We start from the raw sequence: 15,090 nt of genomic DNA, 5'->3' as shown, positions 1-15,090 counted from the left end.
CACTGTCATAGCAATGATGTTATGACGTAGTTGAGTATTTTCAGCATGTAGTGAATAGGCCCGCCTCAATAGCCGACCTCATCTGCAGTAAGAGGCTACAGTATGTGAATCATGTCACCAACCGATTTCCTGTCCAACTCTGAACTCCATGTAATGGCTCTGAACTAAACCACTACAATGACATGTCGCCGCAGCCCACTGTGTGTGGTGCTGAAATGAGCAGCTTGCCTTAGGTAGGGGTGGGGAACCTACAGTCTGTCTTCATGGCCGTTTACGGCCCCTTGAGGCCGTCTTCAGTGTTGCCAGATGTGTCTGATCAAATCCCGCCCAAAAGGTTCTCAAAAACCGCCAAAATGCGCTAAATTCCGCCCAAATTCAACAAATTACATTGACTTCTATGGGCCCAAAACCGTTGAAAAAATGGCAAATGGCCAATTTTTCCCGTTTTTACCCGCAGACGCTCATCCCGAGTAGCCCGATTGGGCGGGCACCCACCCAATCTGGCAACACTGGCCGTCTTAGCCGGCCCTGATATAATTTAAAATTTTATTTAAAGTTTCACAAACTGTAAAATATGACATGTTGTGGAAAGAAGTCTTGGAAATTACATCTGCAATCCAATCAACTTATGAGCTAGTGGAGGTGGGGTCTATTGTCAAGGTGGCCGCCTTCAATACGTATTTAAAACGTGGATGACTACAAAACATTTGAAGTGGGCCCTGTGTGTGTGTGCGCGCGTGTGTGTGCGTGTGCGTGTGTGTGTGTCCTCTACTCTAAAAAAAAGGCAAGTTTGTTGTCAGATGACAAACACAAGCCATCATTTGAATTGCCAATCTCATGAAGCATTTGAACACTTTTGTGCCATGAGCACTTAACTCAGCATGGCCCACCTATGCTTGTACGGGGAATGTGTGAATATTTTGCTGCATGTGTCAGTGTGTGTGTGTGTGTACAGTTAGTATATCACGAAAGTGAGTACACTCCTCACAGTTTTTGCAGATTTGTGAGTATATCTTTTCATAGGAAAGCATTACAGAAATGTCACTTTGACACAATGATTAGTGACTTTTTATCAACATATTTTTTGTTCAGTGTTCCACTTACTACAGAATATGGTACAGTGCAGGTATGCTGTATTTCTGTTGTGACCATGACTTAACACTTGGTGAAGTTTACTATTCTTCAAAAGAAATGATTGATTGTTTCATAATCTTGATTAATTGTTTTTGCAGATAGAGAATTTGCGCGCGGCTAACAAAACAAGATGGCCGCCGCCGCCATGTTGCTGCCAGTCGGCGGGCAGGAGACGCTGCGGCGCTTCACACGGGAGTCCCTGGCTGCCATCGAGGCCCGCCTCAATGAGGAGCAGGTCCGGCAAGCCAAGGTTGGTCTGTCTGTAGTCTTTTATGCCATTGGAACCCATTATAAAACAGGGCTATTGAACTACAAATGGCCCAAGCCAAGGTTGGTCTGTCTGTAGCCTTTTATGCCATTGGAACCCATTATAAAACAGGACTATTGAACTACAAATGGCCCAAGCCAAGGTTGGTCTGTCTGTAGTCTTTTATGCCATTGGAACCCATTATAAAACAGGGCTATTGAACTACAAATGGTCCAAAATGGAGGCAGGGCTGTGAGAGTCCCCAAAGTGGGGTAGTCTTTTATGCCATTGAAACCCATTATAAAACAAGGCTGTTACAAATAGCCTAAAAGGGCCATCTATCTATTTTTTGTAATCAATTGTTATCTACACAGAGCAACCTACAACACAAAGTCTCTCTCTCTCTCTCTCCCTCTCCCTCTCTCTCTCTCTCTCTCTAACCCTATCTCTCTCTCTCTTTCTCTATCCCCCCCCTCTCTCTCTCTCTCTCTTTCTCTATCCCCCTCTCTGTTCCTCTCTCTCTCTCTCTCTCTCTCTCTCTCTCTCTCTCTCTCTCTCCATCCCTCCATCAGGATTACCAGGAGGATATGGGTGATGTTGAGGAGCTGAAGCCGCGTGCTGACCTTGAGGCCGGCAAGACGCTGCCTCGCATCTTTGGAGACATCCCGCCCGGCCTGGTGGGCACGCCCCTCGAGGACATCGACCCCTTCTACAAAAACCAAAAGGTGGATAGTGTAGTCTTGTATCCCATTGAAACCCATTATAAGACGTGGCTATTGAACTACAAAAATTACCTCTTCAGGTAGCCCCTCGAGGACGTCGACCCTTTCTACAAAAAACAAAATGTGATGTAGTAGTATCGCGATAAGACATCGACCCTTTCTACAAAAACCAAAAGGTGGATTGTGTAGTCTTTTCCCATTGAAATCCATTATAAGACGTGGCTATTGAACTTCAAAAATGACATCGACCCTTTCTTCAAAAACCAAAAGGTGATGTAGTGGTATCATGATAAGACATCGGCTCTTGCTACAAAATCCAAAAGGTGAAGTGTAGTCTTGTATACCATTGAAACCCATTATAAGACGTGGCTATTGAACTACAAAAATGACCTCTTCAGATAGCCCGTCTATCTATCTATCTATCTATCTATCTATCTATCTATCTATCTATCTATCTATCTATCTATCTATCTATCTATCTATCTATCTATCTATCTATCTATCTATCTATCTATCTATCTATTTATCTATCTATCGTGTGAGATATGAGATTGTTGGATAACCCAGAAGTGATATTGTTGCTGTTACTGTTTGCTGTGATCTTGGTAAAGGTTGGCCTAGGTGTGGCACCCCCAGTGGTGTCACTGGGCCTCGCAAACAAAAAGCCTGCAAGTCTAAATGAGAAGTAAATCTCTGGCCAATTACAAAATTTGCTGCCATTGTCTGAGGTTCTAGATTTTTAATACATTTTGGTCGCCGTTTATAGTCAATGACAGACTTGCAATGTAGAGTAGAGTAGAGTAGAGTAGAGTACTTTACTCTACATTGCTAGTCAGTCATCTCAAGGGTGGTCACCATATATAGTCAATGCTTCTGATATAATATTGTCATCCCCCTTGAGATGACTGACTAGCAATAATATTCCAATATGAAACTGAGATGTAAGTAAGTAAATGTGTAAATTTGTCGTGTCATGCGTGTGTGTTGTTGTTGTTTATTTTGCAGACCTTCATCGTACTAAATCGGGGCAAAGCCATATTCCGCTTCAGTGCCACCCCAGCTCTGTATATCTTCAGCCCTTTCCATCTCATACGAAGGATCGCCCTCAGGATACTGGTGCACTCATATCCTTTTTGTAGTCTTTTATCCCATTGAAACCCATGATAAGACGTGGCAGTTGAACTACAAAAATGGCCTCTTCATGTAGCCTAGCGTATGGCGCATTCCAGTCCCAATCCAAACTAGTAAGAGGTCGCACTTATCCAACCTCCTACTACGAAAAATGCTTGAAGTGGAAGCTCCAACTAGTAAAGTCAGGGGGGACAGTGACACGCACCTCAACAAATTGGCGCCCATGGAGCCGTTATTTAAAATGTCAACAAAAAGTGCAACTCCATTTCTCTTTTGTGCGACTATTCCAAGCAGCTATTTTAAGTCAACATATTCGTTGTGTTATTACATGATATTGTGTCAACAAAAATGTAACATGACAGAGTAATGTCTATTATTAGACTCTTTTGGCTCGTATCAAAATATCTTGGCAAAGACAAGCTAAACAGCAGCGGTTGCCATGGTTGTAGAACTCCCACTTCAACTGTCAGGAACGGGAGCGGAAATATTCAGGTTGGATAAGTGCGATCTCCTACTACGGTAGTTTGGATTGAGACTGGAATGGGTCTTTTTTCCCTTGTTTCCCATTGAAACCCTGAAGACGAGGCAACTGAGTCTTTCCTCCCATTAAAACCCATGCCAATAACTTGTTATTGATAATAAATGAATATTTATGGTATGGTGTTCCTTAATCGCCACACTCTCTTCAGCCTGTTCATCATGTGCACCATTTTGACCAACTGTGTTTTCATGGCCCAGTCGGACCCTCCCCACTGGATACAGCACCTCGAGTAAGTCATTGTGACATCATCAAGGGCTCTAGAATTCTACTGTGCTGTAGAGTTCTAGAACTCTAACTCAAATTTAAATGAAAAAAAGGCAGTTGGCCTGCCTGTAGACATATGACATTCCAGACGGACAAAACTGGATACAGTTATATCGAGTTAGTCATTGTGATGTCATCAGGGGTTGTATACATAATTCTAGAGTTTGGAATTCTGGAACTCAAATTCAAATTGACATGTAAATAACTGAAGTGGGTTCATTATTTCGGCATTGAATCTCTCTCTACTGTACAGACAAAAAAACAAGGTTGATTGTAACACTCCTAGTCTCCATTCCTTTTAGAGCTGAGTCAACACTGTGTGTGTGTGTGTGTGTGTGTGTGTGTGTGTGTGTGTGTGTGTGTGTGTGTGTGTGTGTGTGTGTGTGTGTGTGTGTGTGTGTGTGTGTGTGTGTGTGTGTGTGTGTGTGTGTGTGTACAGTAACTCGGGCAGTACAGTATGTTTCCAGGTTTTTTCATAGGATGCTTGCTCCTCTCCTGTCCACTTTCTTCTCTTTCTTTCTTCCTTCCTTCCTTCCTTCCTTCCTTCCTTCCTTCCTTTCTTTCTTTCTTTCTTTCTTTCTTTCTTTCTTTCTTTCATTCACTGGTATCTACATGTTTGAGTCGGTGATTAAGATGTTGGCTTCTCTCTCTCTCTCTCTCTCTCTCTCTCTCTCTCTCTCTCTCTCTCTCTCTCTCTCTAGGTATACGTTCACTGGTATCTACACCTTTGAGTCGGTGATTAAGATGTTGGCTCGAGGCTTCTGTGTGGGACCCTTCACCTTCCTCCGGGACCCCTGGAACTGGCTGGACTTCAGCGTTATCACCATGGCGTGAGTCACATTTTTAGTCCAGTAGCTCTGTCTTTATAATGGGTTTCAAAGGGAGAAAAGACTACAAAAGGCTAGTCATGAAAGCATGTTCACGTAACATACACCCTCACGTCACTTTTCTCCAGATATTTGCATCTTCAGGCCCTGACGGCGAGGTTTCCATGTAAACGAAAGACACTTCAGATAAAATATTGTGTCGTGTTCACTCGAAATCACCCTTGTGCAAAAAGCATAAAAACATTGACGATGCTACTTTGCGGACTCTGCTTTTATAGTCATCATATAAACGTAGCCATAGTCCCATAATGCACGCCGTACCTCCAGTGGCACGCTGTAACTGAAAAGTTAAAGTGATACTGTCCCATTTTAGGAGTAGGATTTTACCGTTTTCCTGTACTTTCAACCGTTTTGTAGCTATGGCAGTGCAAATTTTACCTCCAAGCTAGCAGTTACCATTGAGTCCTATGGGACCAGTTAGCCACCAGCTGGTCTCATAGGACTCAATGTTAACTGCTAGCATGAAGGTAAAATCTGCACTGCCATACCCAGAGAACGGTTGAAAGTACAGGAGAACGGTAAAACCCTATTATTTCACTCAAGGGGAGGTGTCAAATAAGCTTATTTCCAAAAATGGAACGGTGTCACTTTAAGTACCAGTATTACACTTCTATGACATAACATAGGGCCTTTAGTAATGCACTATGTCTTGGTCATTCCTAGCCTGATTTTCATCGACTTTCAAACCTCTTCGAGACTTGGTCTGGACCAAGAGCATAACAATGAACATTTCCCAAACGGCACGGTTGACCCGGCTACCTAGGTTAGCTAATGGTTGTTGGTTTCCAAACAAAGTGGAAGGAGTTCCCGGGAGCTCAGAAAGTAGTTGAAGAGTTCAGATGCAAAACTCCATTTCTGAAGACCTGCACTTCTATATTTTTAGAGAATCCTGTTGTTCGTTTGGTTTACATTCATGTACTTGATAGTACATATAAATAGTTATAATACATAAATAAAATAAAAAATATGCAATTTTGATAGATTTGTATTAAATAAAAATGAATTAAGATTATTTTCTGAAATGGCACTTAGGGGGTTTTGCATCTGAACTCTTCACTTGCTTTGCTCTTGACCTGACTAGCAGCAATGCTAAAGGTGTTGCGTCACTAGGAGGGCATGGCCTGGCTAGGTCATTCCCATTCTGCTATCAGACTTGTAGCCCAAAGGTTGACGGTTCGACTCCTGACCCGCAAGGTTGATGGGAGGAGTAATTAACCAGTGCTCTCCCCCATCCTCCTCCATGACTGAGGTACCCTGAGCATTGTAGCGTCCTGCTGCACTGCCCCCTTTCGGGTGCCATTTGGGGGCTGCCCCCCTTGCACGGGTGAGCCATACATGTAATTTCGTTTTGTGCAGTGAGCAGTGAGCAGTTGTGTGCTGTAGAGTGCTGTGTGCTGTGGAGTGCTGTCTCACAAGGACAATTTGAGTTTCCCAGTTGAACTTTCACTTTCACACTTCAGTAAGTTGCAAAGTGCTGTCCATGGTGCTGAAACATACCAAAGTGCTGAAGTGGCAGAGCTGCCGGCTGCCAGTCAGACTGATACAACACCTTTTGACACGTGTGTGCGCCTGTGGAATGTCACATTGTGGGACACAGTGTGGCTGTGTGTGTGTCTGTGTCTATGTGATGTTGCACTAGGTGTGTGTATGTGTGTGTGTGTGTCTGTCTGTGTCTGTGAGGTGTCGCACTAGGTGTGTGTAAGCACTGTGTGTGTGTGCGTGTCTGTGTGTGTGTGTGTGTGTGTGTGTGTGTGTGTGCGTGAGTGCGTGCGTGTGTTAAGTTTGGTAAAACACTGGACAAAGCAGCTGTCATGTTCGGAGAGACTTGTCCTTGATAACTGTGTGTGTGTGTGTGTGTGTGTGTGTGTGTGTGTGTGTGTGAGTGTGTGTGTGTGTGTGTGTGTGTGTGTGTGTGTGTGTGTGTGTGTGTGTGTGCGCTTGTGCGTGTGCGTGCGTGTGTGTGTAAGTTTGGTAAAACACTGGACAAAGCAGCTGTCATGTTCGGAGTGACTTCTCCTTGATAACTGTACGTCACTTGGCATAGAAGCATCAGTGAAGGGTAATGTTATGTAAAAGAAATTAAATCTTAAATGGACACTGTGTAAGATGTTTAGTTGTTTATTTCCAGAATGCATGCTGCCCATTCACTAATGTTACCTTTTTCATGAATGCTTACCACCACCATCAAATTGTAAGTATTCATTATGACTGGAAAATTGCGTTTTTTCATACATGAAAAGGGGGATCTTCTCCATGGTCCGCCATTTTGAATATCCAAAAATAGCCATTTTTAGCTGCAAAAAGGACTCTATTTGGATCATACTAGGAAATATTTGTTTATTACTTAGTAAACTTTCATGTAAAGATCAAAGTTGGCAATAGGCAGTTTCAATGAGCAGCATAGTTGCAGTACCTTTTTTGACCATTTCCTGCACAGTGTCCCTTTAAAGCGATACCGTATCATTTCTGGAAATAAGATCATTTTACACCCCAACTTCAGTTACAGTATAGACCAAAAGTGTGGACACACCTTCTCATTCAATGCCTTCTCTTTTCTTTTTTGTGTTTTTTCGCTGGAAAAAAAGACAAAAAAAAGCTTGTCGTAAAGTGTGGGACCATCAATTTAGCTGTCTGTCTCTCTGCCTAGTTGTCTGTATGTCTGTCTGTCTGTCTGTCTCTCTGTCTGTCTGTCTGCCTAGTGGTATGTCTGTCACGGACCAGACAGAAGAGGACCACAGTTGCGTCACGTTAGATTGTTAATTTACTTTGGGGAAAGAGAAGTGGAAGAGTCCAGGCGTCTGTGTGTGTGTGTCCCAGTTGCAGAGAAGCGTCGCAGAAGCCGGTGGTGGAGGGTCCGGAAGTCCTGGGGGGGACACACACACACAACTTAATTGGCAAATTAATAGGGGCAGAAGCACAGTTCAGGGCAATATCAAAATCGTTGTTGTATGGCAGAAGGCAGGTCAGATTTACCGGGCTAGAGGATGGAGCAGGTGTCGAGGACAGAAGGCAGGTCGTCTTTCAAGGACTGGAGATCAATTAGGGTTTCAGAGCGGGTCCGGGTTCGTCAACAGGAGTCAGAGTAGATTTGCCAGGGAACAGGAATCGGGAGTATGTTCGCAGATGGTCTGAGGGAGAGGAACTGAAAACCAGAGCTTTAAATACAGGGGTTAATTGCAGAGTGAATGTGGTGCAGCTGGCTGGCCAATGAGGAGGGAGAGTGAGAGAATGTGTAGCAATTGAGCAGAGCAGAGTGAGCAGGAGGGATAATTGAAAGCAGTAAGTGCTAGTTAACTGGAGCCGGGAGAAAGACCATGACAATGTCTGTCTGCCTGCCGGCCAGCCTGTCTGTCTGTCTGTCTGTCTGTCTGCCTGCCAGTCTGTCTGTCTGTCTGTCTGTCTGTCTGTCTATCTGTCTGTCTGCCTGCCAGTCTGTCTGTCTGTCTGTCTCTCTGTCTGTCTGTCTGTCTGTAATTGTGTTGTGGCCAAAACGGCACTCCTACAGCATTCACTTTCATTTCCAAAGCATGTTCCATTCTTATTCGTTTGAAATGCTCGTCAGACTTTGACGGTACATGCACACACAGTCGGCACGTTTCCTTAACGTCTCCTTGAGCAGTGCTAGTCCGAGAGGTTCGCAGGCTGCCTTTCACACTGCAGAGTTAAGGTCCACGTTCTATCCGCGGACAGTAGCCATTCATTTTCAATGGGAGCCGCGCATTGAACGCGGACGTCCGCGCAGGAAAATAGACTCGAGTTCAATTTTAAAGGAGCATCGCGGACATGTCATGATCTGTTTACATGTATTCTGACCGTTTCGGACTGATACCGCACACGTTCAGTGGACGTTCAGTGGATGTCCGTGCCATAGGTGTGCATGTATCGTGAGCCTCGTCTTGCGAGCAGTGTTGCCAGATTGGGTGCTTCGGATGACCATCTGCGGGTAAAAGTGGGCAATAGGGGCATTTGGGCCTATGGCAAATGTATGGCCATAGAAATTGACAGAATTGAGTATAAATAGAGCAGGATTTAGTGCTTCCAGGCGGGTTTTGAGCATTTTTTGAGCTGGAGATCATCAGTCTCATCTGGCAACCCTGCTTTGTTGCGAGCACACGTCTTCAAGGCTGTGTCACTCCAGAGAGAAGCCTCACTTCACTTTGAGAAGCGGCCAGTCAGCATGCCGTGCACCCACAACCCTTTCGGGACGCGGACCCTTATTGCACAAATACACCGGCCACGACATGAGCGAGGCGAGCGACAGAAGTAATTGATTTGTATTGAGTCACGCAACAAAATCGATTTGGGTGACTAGAGGCGATTCGCGTGATGAGAGCAACAGTTTGTAGTTGAACTCCTGGGAATGTTATGCAAATGAGCTATGACGTGGTTGGGCGACAAGCCGCTACAGCCAATGGGAATATTGGAATGCTTGCATTCTGCTTTCAACTGACATACTCTAGTCGCTTCAATCCCTCGTATAACTCTTGCTGCACAGAAGCGATTCTCTGTCGCCTGAATCTCCCGGTTACGCTTTTTTAGGTCAGTGGTTTATCTGTTAAACATTTAAATACGGCCCGTGGGAAGTTTAATCTCCCTAATGCTAAGCCCCACCCCCCGCACTGGAATTACAGTAGCATGGCAACAGGGGCCGGCTTAAAGGTGCACTGTGTAATATTTTTAGTAGTTTATTTCCAGAATTCATGCATGCTGCCCATTCACACATGTCACCTTTTTCACGAATAGTACTTACCACCACCATCAAATTCCAAGTATTCATTATGAAAAGGAGGATCTTCTCCATGGTCCGCCATTTTGAATGTCAAGAAATAGACGTTTTTTAGCGGCACTGTACTTTGGTCATACTAGTAAATGTTAATGTATTACTTAGTAAATATTCCTAAAAAGATCAATGAGCGGGGAGAGAGACACGGGTAAGGATCAGCAAGTAGCTGCAGGCAGGGGCGGTTCTAAGGGGTGGCAGGGGGTGGCATTTGCCCCCCCAGAAATATGATTTGCCACCCCAATTAAGAGCCCTGATTGTGACCAATAGCCTTAATGCTTGACATAATTTCAGACATAGAACTTTAGGTTGCAGGGTTTCACTTTAAGGGATTCACTGTATCACATAAGTGTGTGTGTCAATTATATAGCATTTATAATTTTCCCTTAATGTAGGAGCATGCCACTCTGAAATACACTTTGCCACCCCTTTGCCACCCCAAGAATAAATGTCTGGAACCGCCCCTGGCTGGGGGTGGAATCGAGCCCGGGTCACCAGCATAATAGTGCGGTGCCCTACCGTTAGAGCCAAGGTCAGGGCCACTAGTCTATCATTACCTCCGCCAAGTTTTCAGTCGCATTGGTTTGTCTGTCTGTTTGTTTGTCTGTCTGTCCGTTTGTTGTCTGTCAGCAGGATAACTCAAAATGTTATGAACGGATTTGGATGAAACTGTGTGTAGTTGTTGGAAATCACCAAATGAACCAGTGATTCAATTTTGGTGGTGATACGGACCAGGATTAAAAAAAAAAGTTTCTTCACCATTGCGGCATAGGGCAAATTTTAGCATTCCAGTTTCTAAATCCACAGAAAGAAGACAGAAAGACTTGCATAAAATAGGGTGTAACATAGACAAACGCTCTTCCTTGGCGGAGGTCTGCACTCTCTGAGTGCATTTCTAGTTAATAATCATCTCTAGTTACTCAACCGTGTTGCCATATTGGGCGGTTTCCCACCCATTTGGGCTGCTTAGGATGGCCGTGTGCGGATAAAAAAGGGTACAAATGGCTTTTGGGCAGGTTTTTCTGCAGATTCATGCTCAAAGAAATCAATAGGATTCAATCAAATCTGGCGGAATTTAGTGCTTCCAGGCGGGCAACGAAAAGTCTCTCACTTGTCCTCCTCCATGACTGAGGTAACCTGAGCATGATACTGTCCCACTGCAGTCGGGTGCAGTTATGCCTAGGTGAGGCATAAATACAATTTCATAGTGTGCAGTGAGCACTCTGTGCTGTGGAGCGCGGTGGGCTTTATTGTGGTTTGTTTGTGAGAGGTGTGGATGATGGTGTAGTTGGGATCCGAACCTACCTCCTCCTCTTAGCCCATCGTATCCTGGAGACACATATCAGGTTTTTGAGATTTGAGCTGTTTTATTAAAAATGTGGGTATGTTAGAGCTGAATGAACACATTCTAAGGCAAAACAAGGGTACTATCTATGCAACTCATTTCATGTTTGTGCTTCGGAGGCTGAGATATTTAGGATTTAACAGGGCGCCCTTTCCCAAAAAGGGCTTAGGACAAAATGGGTTGAGACCTCCTCCCTTCCTAACCATTAGAACACTTCTGCTATTGTGGTTGGTGACTAGTTTCACTAGTCCAGTTCTTTGCAGAGGTGGTATTCCAGCTGTAGTCCTGTCACACATTGACTTCCATTCTAATAGTCTTCTAATAAACTACAACTTCTTGGTTATTGTGGTCTGTGACAGGTACGTGACGGAGTTTGTGGACCTTGGCAACGTGTCGGCTCTGAGGACCTTTCGAGTACTCCGAGCGCTTAAGACCATCTCTGTTATCCCAGGTGAGGCCAGTTTTGTAGTCCAATAGCTGTGTGTTATAATGAGTGTCAATGGGAGAAAAGACTACACACTAGTCTGGGGACCTTCTGAGTACTAATGGCTCGTTCTTTTGAAACTGGATTGTCGGAAACCTCGGCTTCCGCCTCGTAAAAGTGAAACACAAACTCGGAGCGCTTCTGTGTACTCCGAGTTCGTTTAACATTAGTGTTTTCAGACGTTTGTATCATTCCCAGCTGTTTCAATAGAACACATTCACAACGGTTGTCGGGAGAACAACCTCGGATCTACCGACGGCCAAGTTTCAAAAGAATGAGCCATTAAAGCACTGAAGACCATCTCGGTCTCGGTCCCAGGTATGGCCATTTTTGTAGTCCAATAGCCGTGTTTTATAATGGGTCTCAATGGGAGAAAAGACAACATACTAGTCTGAGACTGAGTACTCGAAGCGCTGAAGACCATCTCGGTCATCCAAGGTGAGCCCAATAGCCGTGTTAAAGGCTAAATGAAAATACAATTTTAAGAATGGAGCAACTGCCATATTTTTGAAAATTTGAATTTGAATTCTACAATTCTAACGATGACGTCATAATGCCTACAGGCCTGAAGACCATTGTGGGGGCTCTGATCCAATCGGTGAGGAAGCTGGCTGACGTCATGATCCTCACCATGTTCTGTCTCAGTGTCTTTGCACTGATTGGCCTACAACTCTTCATGGGTGAGTGAGTGACACTAACACACCTAAGACTACAGTACACTAGCTCTACACTACTCCACACAATACTCATGAACGGCCATCCGGGTACTTTGCTCGTAAATGTGCGTTACGCCCCTTTATGGGTGAAAACAAACCGAATGTCTCATCAACTTACATGCTACATCGGCTTGTCTAAATGAACACAGTCCATGCTTCAGCCACGGCTGTTTGGCTCTATTATTTGAACAGCCGGCAACACAACACGTTTTCGGCATGTTGCGCGTGAACAACGCTAGTCTACAGGTCCGTATCTTTCGTTTATTAAACCCCAACATTACCAACTGACTTGCATGGGTTGTTTTCCCTCACAAATGGGCGTAACACACATGGAAAATGTCACGCTGTTCATGAGTATGTAGACTACACTACCCCCATTATATTACTTAAGCAATAAGCCACGAGAGGCCGTGGGTTATGCTCGATTAGTAACGGGCAAGGGGAGTGGGGCACGTCGTGAAGCGGAGTGCCGTAAACGTCCCCTTGCGCGTTATCAATAGAGCATAACCCACAGACTCAAGTGGCTTATTGCTAACACTGTTACACTGTTACACTGTTACACTTACCAAATTCCTTTTAAAACACTTTAATAACAATTGATTTGATCCGCGACAAGTTGAGGAAGTGATTACCCCGACAACATTACTCGGCGTGCGTGCGTCGTCACGCTGCCAGACACACACTTCGCTACAAAACTCAGCAAGGGGCGACAAACATTGCAGGAATGAAATGTCTTTGCAATCACACTGATACCCTAACCACAGATGGTGCAAAGATGTGCTCTTCTTGCAGACTCCCTACCCCAACTGCAACATATTCTCATTACCGACGTAGATGCGTTGGTCTAACTTAGACGAGCATAGAATCTTCAGTTGGATGGTTAACGCACAATTGACCACGGCTATCAGCCAATCAGAATCGAGAACCGGACCTCACAGTGTTAGATTTTGCTATACTATATTTTTATACTTTGTACTACTACTAATAATAAATAATAAATTTAAATGTATTATATAAATTTAATGATATTAATAGTAAATGATAATGTGATACTGTAGTTTTGCAGTCATTTGCTGTGCCAGAAGTTTACTGTATATTATATTATATTATATTATATTATATTATATTATATTATATGATATGATATGATATGATATGATATGATATTATATTATATTATATTATATTATATTATATTATATTATATTATATGATATTATATTATATGATATTATATTATATTATATTATATTATATTATATTATATTATATTACATTATATTATATTATATGTGTTCTGCAGGCATGCTGCGTCAGAAGTGTGTGCGCAGCGTGGGCCACTGTGTCAACTCCTCGTACCACGCTGACGAGCCCTTCGACTGCAACAACCGCAGCTGGAGAGACCTGCAGCACTTCATCACGCACGAGGGTAACTATGACATGCAGCCCAGACGCGGCCCAGACGCGGCCATTTTTGTAGTTCAATAGCCACGTCTAATCATGGGTTTCAATGGGGGAAAAGACTACAAATAAATAGACTGAAATGATTACATCCTCCGCAGCTGGAGAGACCTGCAGCACTTCATCACGCACGAGGGTAACTATGACATGCAGCCCAGCAGCCTGATCTCCAAAAATTCTGTGCTCCTGGACACGGATGTTAAGGACACGAAATCCGTGTCCAGGAGCACGGATTTTGCCAAAACGAAACGGAATTGTTTTCCGTGATGGGCACACGGAAGTGCTTTCTATAGGCTATTACCACAGCACTGTGTTAACACTATCATTTGAAAATACACATCAAATGCTAATCCTAAACAAAATAATGCTATAGCAATTTAAGTTGTGCCCTGACCAAAACATTCCCTAACCTTAACCTTATGTCATTAAAGACATATTTTTGAGAAATACCTTTTCCAGTTGGTTGCTAGGCTATCAAACTCATATAATGAATGAAAGAAAACTAGCTGTGCCCAGACCAATACAATCCCTAACCCTAACCTGTCAGTAAGAAATGGTTTTTTTTTAGACAAAATATTTGAAATTAGAAAAATCCTGAGAAAACACAAGACTGTGGAAATAGCCTATAGAAAGCACTTCAAGCAATTCCGTGTCCAGGAGCACGGAAAACAATTCCGTGTCCAGGAGCACGGAATTTTGGCAAAATCCGTGCTCCTGGACACAGATTTTGTGTCCTTACCATCCGTGTCCAGGAGCACGGAATTTTTGGAGATCATGTTGCAGCAGACAAGGCCATTTTTGTAGTTCAACAGCCATGTCTAATCATGGGTTTCAATGGGGGAAAAGACTACAAATAAATAGATAGAAAAGATTGCACCCTGCAGCACGTCATCATGCATGAGGGTAACTATCAGATGCGGCCCAGATGCTGCAGCCCAGACGAGGCCATTTTTGTAGTTCAATTGCCATGTTATATAATGGGTTTCAGTCGGAGAGAAGACTACACCCTCTTCAGCTGGAGGGAAGTGCAGCACTTAATAACGCACAAGGGTAAGCGTAAGTTAGAGATACGGGCCAGATGCGGCCCAGATGCGTATGGGGGCCACAGCCACTACATCTTACATTCATGAATTTGTAAAAGAGCAAAAGAGCACCTGGCGAAGCATGTTGTTTGCTCCAAAAAATAAAGAGAAACAGTATAAATGAACTTTTCCCATTGATCGAAGTTTTTCTGCCTTACACCTGCACCTAGACAACTGAAGGGTTGTGCGCAAGGACTTCTTTACTTTAAATGAATTTGTAATTTGTAAATGTGTGTGTCCACTTCAAATGAATTTGCAATTCGTGAATGTGTGTGTCCACTTTGTAATGTGTAAAT

At 43.7% G+C, this 15,090-nt stretch overlaps 1 protein-coding gene across 1 annotated transcript in view; it reads left to right on the top strand.

The window, feature by feature from the left end:
* The first annotated feature begins 1,264 nt into the window (after nucleotides 1-1,264).
* The window catches only part of LOC134466115 (sodium channel protein type 2 subunit alpha-like), a 30,138-nt gene continuing 16,312 nt past the window's right edge, over nucleotides 1,265-15,090 (top strand). Inside the window, exons 1-8 of the mRNA XM_063220011.1 lie at nucleotides 1,265-1,384; nucleotides 1,963-2,106; nucleotides 3,109-3,227; nucleotides 3,915-4,004; nucleotides 4,741-4,869; nucleotides 11,411-11,465; nucleotides 12,107-12,215; nucleotides 13,555-13,680. Of these exons, the coding sequence (XP_063076081.1) occupies nucleotides 1,265-1,384; nucleotides 1,963-2,106; nucleotides 3,109-3,227; nucleotides 3,915-4,004; nucleotides 4,741-4,869; nucleotides 11,411-11,465; nucleotides 12,107-12,215; nucleotides 13,555-13,680 (892 nt within the window). The remainder of the gene's footprint in view (nucleotides 1,385-1,962; nucleotides 2,107-3,108; nucleotides 3,228-3,914; nucleotides 4,005-4,740; nucleotides 4,870-11,410; nucleotides 11,466-12,106; nucleotides 12,216-13,554; nucleotides 13,681-15,090) is intronic.

Source organism: Engraulis encrasicolus, chromosome 16, assembly GCF_034702125.1.
Source record: "Engraulis encrasicolus isolate BLACKSEA-1 chromosome 16, IST_EnEncr_1.0, whole genome shotgun sequence".
Classification (NCBI taxonomy): domain Eukaryota; kingdom Metazoa; phylum Chordata; class Actinopteri; order Clupeiformes; family Engraulidae; genus Engraulis; species Engraulis encrasicolus.
This window is presented reverse-complemented; position numbering and strand designations above follow the sequence as displayed.